Here is an 8552-nt window from a genome sequence, read left to right on the forward strand (position 1 = left end):
GGAAGTATATATTTGTAGACATGGATATATTGTGTTCATCTTTATCAAAGTTTATCATGTTAATCACTTCTCAAGCTTTCAATATTTCTTTCTTCAAATATAGTTTCAAAGTATTTAATCAAAATATTTAAGTTTTGAGGAACACATCTAACACTAGACAAATATCAGTTGAGTCATATCAACTAGTTTATGAAATACATTTTTTTGGTCACTCTTTGTCTAATTATTATTGGCTAGATTTTGAAGCCCCAATATGGGGCTAGGTACTGGAGGGATTTCAAGAAGCTAACATCAATCCAACAAGGTTTAACATAAGGTTTTGATCTGTATTTTTAATTTGCATAAAAAAAAGCACCAGATGAAAGCTATTGAAGAAGGTTGAAGTTAGACATCAAATTATATCACCAAACTGTTAAAGGTCACATATATTATTTTAGCATTGCACTGATCATGCCAATAAAGGTGTGGAGACATTCTGGTATATATGATAATGTGGTTGCACAAACAAGACCCTGTTTAGGACTGGAAGTGAGAATTGTCTACTGTCCCAACCTTTTGACAACTCCATGTTTGTTCATGAGATCATGAAGCTGCCGCCAGTCCATGATCAGATTCATTGATCAGAGTCAGCGTTCTGCGATCGGTATATGATCACATTCATTGATCGTTACATGATCACATTCTAGTACATAATCATATTCAGTGATTGGTACATGATCATATTCAGTGATTGGCACATGATCACATTCAGTGGTTGGTATATTATCGATTCAGTGATTGGTAGAAGATCAAATTCAGGGATTGGCAGATGATCGGATTCAGTGATTGGCACTTGGTCACATTCGGTGATCGCTAAATTATCACATTCAGGTGCATTATCAAATTCGACCATTATTATATGATAACATTCAGTGATCGGTACATAATCAGATTCAGGTACATGACCAAATTCAGTGATTGGCACATGATTAGATTCAGTGCTTGGTACGTGATCACATTCAGTGATCGGTACATCATCAGATTCACTGATTGGTAGATTATCAGATTCAGTGATTGGTAGCAGATCAAATTCAGGGATTGGCAGACGATCATATTCAGTAACTGGCACCCTGATCATATTTAGTGATCGTTACATTATCACATTCAGGTGCATTATCACATTCAGCCATCATGACATGATAACATTCAGTATTCGGTACATGATCACATTCAGGTACATGATCAGATCCATTGATTGGTACATGATCAGATTCATTGATTGGTACATGGTCGGATTCAGTGATCAGTTCATGATCAGATTAAGTGATTGCAATGCGATCAGATTTAGTGATTGGTACATGGAAGAAGCTTATGAAATTCTCCTCCGCTGAATCGGGATGACAAGTTATTCAGCCAAATAATCAGTTCTACGAAATAGTCCTTTTCTTATCATTAAAGAAGATCGCTATAGACAAACATTCTTGAATAACTCACAGTTGAAATTGTGAATCTGCTTGATTTGTCATTATGATCTCCTTAATTTACAGTTCCTGGATAAAGAACTCTAGATCTCCCCAGAGCCGACTATAAATGGCTGGTGATTGTGAACAAAGTCTACTACAATCTCATTGTAAGTAATCTGTGAAAGAACTGAGTAAAAGGAGCATTGTGTTGCAGCTTCTTCATTCTTAACGAAAGCCGTGAATGCAATGTCTATGGTGACATATACCTAACCAGTAAAAAACGACAGTAATCTATGGTCTAGCAACCAAAAGTGACAAATTTAGTGTGAAAGTCATTAAAACAAACACTTGTGGTAAAAACTTAAGTAACAATGGACGACGAGATCAAATATCAAGTGTCCAAGGTCACCATTCCCTCCATTCCCCAAAAAAGAAGAAGAAATAAAGAAAAGAAAGAAAACTAAGCATGATTCGATGAAAGTGCCAGAAAGGAAGAGTGTACGGGACAACCAACTAATCGTATGTCAGGGGCGTATCCAGGATTTTCTAATCCGGGGGGCGCGAATTACTATCTAAGCGGAACGCCACCATCGGTTGGCGCTCAGCGTACAAGAAAATTTCGGGTTTTGATACCCCCCAGATCACCGGAAATGGCACTTCTCGGGTTTGAAATGACCAACCAAATGTACACTTTTGCCCGAGAACCAAGAATTTCCCAATAGTTTTCTTTTCCATCCATAACCTTTTTGAAGATTGTCACCAGTCACACATCCTTTTCGACCTCATTGCATCTGCTGTGGATCATTCCTTTTTGTAGGTGATTCTACGTCGCGGCCCACAATACCCGTAAGCACCATTTTTCAAGATTTTAAGCCCATTATTTGTTCAGAATTTGAAAATTCACAATTCTCGCGAATAAATTCACTTCAAAAACATACCCATAATGTTGCACAAAATTTCATCTATGGACACCAATATAGAAAAACCTCCTTCAACCCCTAACAGACCGGTCAAAATTGCACGAGTAGAGGGAAGTATGATGAAAAATGGTGGTCACGGAATTTTGGAAAATTCAGACACAGTTAATTTATTTGGTGTACACATATTAAACCTCTTATAACGGCTACTATACAACTTCGTTGAAGAAAATTAAAATATGCCAGATATTTCCGGCACCGAACACTACGCACATCTACAGTTTTGAGGCTGTTCATCCCGGAACGCCATTTTCATGCTCACTGATGTGATGTGATATCTACAGTTTGCTTTAAAAATTCGAATAATTGAAATGAGACTGAAATAAATAACTATTATCTGTTTATTGTGCAATGCTCCACCAGTGGCGTAACGATGAGCCTGGGGGGCTCCTGGCCCAAAGGGGCCCCTCTCAGGAGGCCTAGCAAGAGCGTCCGCAGAAATGTAGTACAAGGGGGGGGGTCAATAGGTCATATAGGTGTAACACACTACTTGATACTATCTAAGCGGAGCGCCACCATCGGTTGGCGCGGAGCGCACGACGATTTTTTTGCCAAAAAATACTGCTAGATCGTCGGAAAAGACACTTCCCGTTCAAGTTGCATTTACACATCGGTTATTTTGAGATCTCCTGTCTTAGGATTTTGACTTTCAATAAATTCAGTAATGCATTATAGGTCAGTATGCAATGAACATAACTAGAGAACTGTTGGTTGGGGGAAATCATTAAAATGTCAAATGCTTAACTTTTTTTTTAATTTTCCAGGGGTGGGCAAGTGCCCCCCCCCCCACTGTATGGAGTATAATGGAGACTACTGTACAAATACAGTTATCAAACCTAAGCATAGGGCCCATAGGAGCCCATAGGAGTTGCACGACCTTTAGACGTCACTAATACACAACCCAATCACTTGTTATCGATGAAGTGGTGTGTTGCCGGATTTTGTCAAGAGGTCTTGGTACTACGGGCGAAGGTCATTAATTAAGTTTCGTAACTCATCGGGAAGCGATGAAAGGGGTAGGGCGTAGGGTTGTGGGCGCGCGTTTTCATGCAGATGGGAACAATCTCAAGAAGTGGTAGGTGCGTCCTTTTCTCTTTTTTTGTCTCTTTCTTCTTTTTCTTTTCCCTTCCTTCCTCCTCTTTTCCCCCTCTTTTTTCCATTTCTTCTTCTATTTTTTCTCTCCTCTTTTTCTTACCCGGGGGCGCGCGCCCCCAACGCCCCCCCGGATACGCACCTGTATGTGTATGAACTATAAATGCCCTTTTCGTTATTGTAAACTACTCCCCCCCCCATATGCCATAAAGTTCATTCCAAGATATATTTTCCAAAGTTCCTAGTTTTCACAAGGAAGTAAGGATATAACCTTTACAGACAATTCTACAGCAGTCTATAGCACATACTGCTTTACCCATCAATCGGTAGTCCAATACACTGTCCAAACATGAAACTATTTGCATTTCTTTGAATTACCTTGAGTAGGTGTTACAAATACACACACCAACTACATAGCTGTAGGGTGACAAGAGGACTACGTGTTGTAATAAAGGACTCAATCTATTTGCTAAGCCAACGATGGCTTCTTCGCGAGTTCCTGCTTGCAGAAGGATCTAATATGCATACATCTACATACATACTAATGTTAACAAAATGGCTACCAGTGTGCCTGGAGGTGGAATAACCACCTTGCTAACCGGGACTTTAATCATGTTTCTATTTCTGTTAAACTTCTCTTCAACGATTGGTAAGTTGAATCATGGAATGTAGTGACAACTTCCACTAATCACTACTAGTGTACTAAGTTATAAAGGCTAATCCAATTGACAAAAAAAGACATATTAGCAAACTTGGCCTATGCCTATTCTACTGCTAGTGTTAACCTGCGAGGCCTGAAATAGCCTATCATCAATCTTCGCAGTCACTCACAGGATTTTGCTGATATTATAGTGTATATTATGAGTACATGTTATATAATTAAAAATAACCATTGTTCGTCAGACCCCACCAAATCTAACTACCATATTCTTTTCCTTTAGTTCCACATTTTACATTGTTAAAAATATTTGTTAATTAGCTCAACCGCCTCTACCAAATGAAAAGTAGTTAAAAGATTAAATCATGGAATGATATTTGAGAACACTTTATGAGACACTGTTTTACCATGTTATGATAAACATACCCAAGTTCAATATGTGATCCTCTCAGGAAAACGATGACTATTGAATTCTGAGGCAACCAAGGTTAATGAAGAACTGCTGGTATGTGTGTGATAGCAGATGGGCTAATGGGGAAACGTTCAATGTCAATTGGATGGGGGAAGTCAGGTTGTTAGGGGTGGCCAAGGGAATAATGTTACAGTAAGGGAACCATATTTTCTCCTCAATTCAAGGGACATATTGTGGTTGACCACCCTCCCCCATCCCTTCCTCATCCCAAACATATATATGGTACATTACGTGATCAGTACCTTTTCTATACGGTTAAAGGAAGGAGTAGCACTTGGGGATCTCGGAGTGTTTTAGTGGTTCTATGTTTCAAGGATATTCCCTTCAAACTCTACATATTGAACCAAGCTTTTATGTAACATGGAGGTAACTGGAAGTATCATTATTCACAACCTAGTGAAATAAAAATATTCAATAACTTGGACTGTTTTAGTTCAGGGATATTTCATGAAATGCTCTGATTTCTAGGCACTGTTCCTTAAATCACGAACATGTGTTACAGGTTTTTTTTTAACCGGTTGTAGAGTTCGAAGAAGGACATCATGTTGTACTGCTTTAGGAATATTGGATCCATTTTATACTAAATTTTGCTACCTTCCCTAAGATACAATCCCCATCCCGGCTCTTAAATTGACAAAACAAAATCATTCAGTTTACTTAGTCAATCTCAAGAATACAGGAACCTTTTTGTGGCTACCAACTACTGCACACAAATGAAGATTTTACTCTGCTTGTATTGAATATTACCCTCTCACCACCCTAAAGATAGACCTTACAACACTACCAATCTTTATCATGTACATATATCGATGCATTGCATGACTGCAAAGATTTCTTTTGTAGGCCCATAGAATTAATATGTGAGCTTACCAAGTGGAAACTCTCACCAAAAGCAAAGTTAGTCCAGAAATCTACCTGAATCTCTCTCCAACATCTTCCAATATTGACTCATAAACAGCAGCAACCCCTCCTCCTACCCCACAGCCATGCGCAAGGCCTATAGTAGTAAGCTTGCGTCATATACTCACCAAGATGCTATAGTCATTGATGTAACGGAAGACTGTCAGCAGACAGGTACATCTTTCTTCAAATAGTTATTTTATTGGCACTAAATAAATCCCAATAATGTAAACCTGTACTGACAAGGAGATGAGTAGTAATCACCCAATATTCCATTCCCTTAGTTCATGCTTATATTTTTAAAAATATGATGGGTCTAAGAATAACTCACAAATTAAGCGTTTGGTTAGGTTAAGTGAATAAAGCTTCCATAATAGAGATTAAAAATTTGCAATAGATAGAAACTGATGGGTGGGCTTGCTGGTAAATTTTAGTTGTTGATCTCCCTCTTATATTGGTGGCTTTTTCATGGTCTCAATATTGTTATTTAAAAATTTAATTATATTATCAACTGTAATGAAAGCAACATATTAAGTTGAGATCAACAAATATTCATGTAAAATATTATTCCTCATACTGCCATGAACGAATTCTTCCACAAAATATAAATTTTAAGTACCATGTGTGACTTTTTGCATCAACTCCAATCATATGTTTACTGTTTAAATCAAAATAATTATTGGCATGGCCTAGGCCTATTGCTTATATGTGTGCAGGCTGTATTGATTAACCCCATGATTAGTGATAAAATGGTACTTAATATTCAGTAAAAATTACACATTGTAATGAGCTAGGTCTCCGTGTACATATAGCTATCTTCGTGGACTCATTCTACAAGTTTCACTATTAACATTTTCTTTTTACCTTCTTCAAAATATATATAATCGCTCAAGATGGCTATATGTATCATTGTTGGGCAAAAGGTAAACCTCAGTGTTGCTCGTGAAGTCTTGTTTTGGTAAGGTTCGATACCTACTCAAAGCTGTTTAGCCAATGTCTATGGTGACATTTATCTGAACAGTGCACAAACGACAGAAATATATGCTCTAGCGACCTTGGTAAGTGACTCAAGTGTCAAAGTTCACCAGTACCCCCACCCCACCCCAAGAAAAGAAAAGGAAACTTGATTCGGTAGAAAGTGCTATAAGGCAAGAGTGTATATGACAACCATCAATACGGGTACAAACTAAACAAGCTCTGGTAACTTTTATTCCCTAAATGTAATTATAGTTCATTCTAATATGTCTTTTCAAAATTTCCAGCCAATGAAGTAGTTTTCACAAGGAAGTAATGATATAACCTTTAAGACATAAAACTCTAGGACATTCGAAGCACGTACTGTGCTACTGTACATCGATAGTCACTGTCCAAACACGAAACTATTTGCAATTCTTCGACGATTTGAATTCCTTGAGAAAGGTGTCATAAAATAAAATACCAATATTCTAACTACTGAGCTGTACGTGACAAGAATTAACCACCTGGTGTTATAAAGGCTGCAATCTATTTCCTGATGTTAAGAAAATGGATAGCAATGTACCTGGAGGTGGAAGAACCACCTTGCTAACCGGGACTTTAATCGTGTTTCTATTATTTCTGTGAAACTTCTCTTCAACGATTGGTAAGTTGAATCATGGAAATGATAGAGAAAAACTTCACGTATCACTAAAGGCATACCACTATCAGTATGCTACTACTAGTATTCTATAAAGGGTATCCTATTGACAAACACAATTAGCAAATTTGACCTAGGCCAACTGTACTGATAGTGCTAGGCCTGCATGTACAGGTATGGCCATAACCTATCATTACTCGTCGCAGTCAACACTCAAAAGATTTTGCTGATATGAGATATTAATGCCAAACAGTTGAAACGGATTATGAGGTGACATGTAATATCATATATAGATAATAGTTATTTTTCTGACCTCACCAAATCTCCACTGAATGTGTATATCATTTAGATTTGGATGTCAGTGTGTTAATTTACACACTACTGATCTTTTTTCTTTTTTTTCTTCAAATTTCCATGATTGAAATATATTTGTTAACTAGCTCAAATTCCTCTACCAAAAGTAGTTAAACGATTCAATCATGCAAAGAGAAAAACTCCAACAACAAGTAATGAAAAAAAGTCTTAGAATCATAAAGTCTTTCAAGAACTTTGGGACGCCTTCTGCCGAACATTTAAATCACCAATTAAAATATTCATCACCTGAAGTTTTTATTTGGCACTGAATCTCAAAATTTTCGAAATACGACGGAAAGCTCCCAACAGCCCCGCTGTATGTACAAAGAGTACACCGTTTTGCTCGCAATGTATGTAGCGAAACTATGCAGCTTAGCGACACGAAGCCTACGGAACTATGTTCGCAGGAATTTATTCAATTCTAAGGATGCCCATCAGCTAATTTCTACTTGGCAAACTGCCACCTATTCTTATGAGGAATAACGCACATGTTATCTCAAAGGCTGGTCGGTAGGAGTACGGTAGCTTATAAAGCAAGGTTTCCACAATTTGGCCTCTGATGACTTCAAATGACCTTTGACCTCCATAGAAACAATATGCTTCTTGTACTGAATGCGTCACAACCGCATTCTTAATATGAGATTCGTCCCAAGCTTCACTTCTTGTGATATCGTGTATGCAAGGTTCTTACAATATGACCCCTGGTGACTCTAAATGACCTTTGACTTTTTTAAAAACGATACGTTTCTCCTACTCGATGTGGTACACATATTCACGAAATATGACATTGGTCCAAGCTTCCCTTCTTGAGATATCATGTTTACAAGCAAGGCGTCACATACACACACCCGCACACACACACGCACACGCACCCACACACTCATCCGCCAGAATGACTGCATAGGTTACAATTGTCATCGAAACCAGAAACAAGCAAGGAAAGGAACCAACTTGAAGATAAAAAAGTATCAAATATTTTTTTAATAGTCATGCCAATGGGCTCATGTCAGTGATCAAACAGCTCTTGCCCATGCAAACATTG

General features: G+C 37.9%; 1 protein-coding gene across 2 annotated transcripts in view; it reads left to right on the forward strand.

The window, feature by feature from the left end:
* The first annotated feature begins 3950 nt into the window (after nt 1–3950).
* Nucleotides 3951–8552, forward strand: part of LOC139955725 (receptor-type tyrosine-protein phosphatase mu-like) — a 66409-nt gene continuing 61807 nt past the window's right edge. For both annotated transcript variants that reach the window (XM_071955160.1, XM_071955159.1), the window contains exon 1: nt 3951–4160. In XM_071955160.1, coding sequence (XP_071811261.1) covers nt 4067–4160 — 94 coding nt within the window. In that variant the 5' untranslated portion in view covers nt 3951–4066. The remainder of the gene's footprint in view (nt 4161–8552) is intronic.

The sequence above is a fragment of the Apostichopus japonicus genome, chromosome 2 (genome assembly GCF_037975245.1).
Source record: "Apostichopus japonicus isolate 1M-3 chromosome 2, ASM3797524v1, whole genome shotgun sequence".
Taxonomy (NCBI): Eukaryota; Metazoa; Echinodermata; class Holothuroidea; order Aspidochirotida; family Stichopodidae; genus Apostichopus; species Apostichopus japonicus.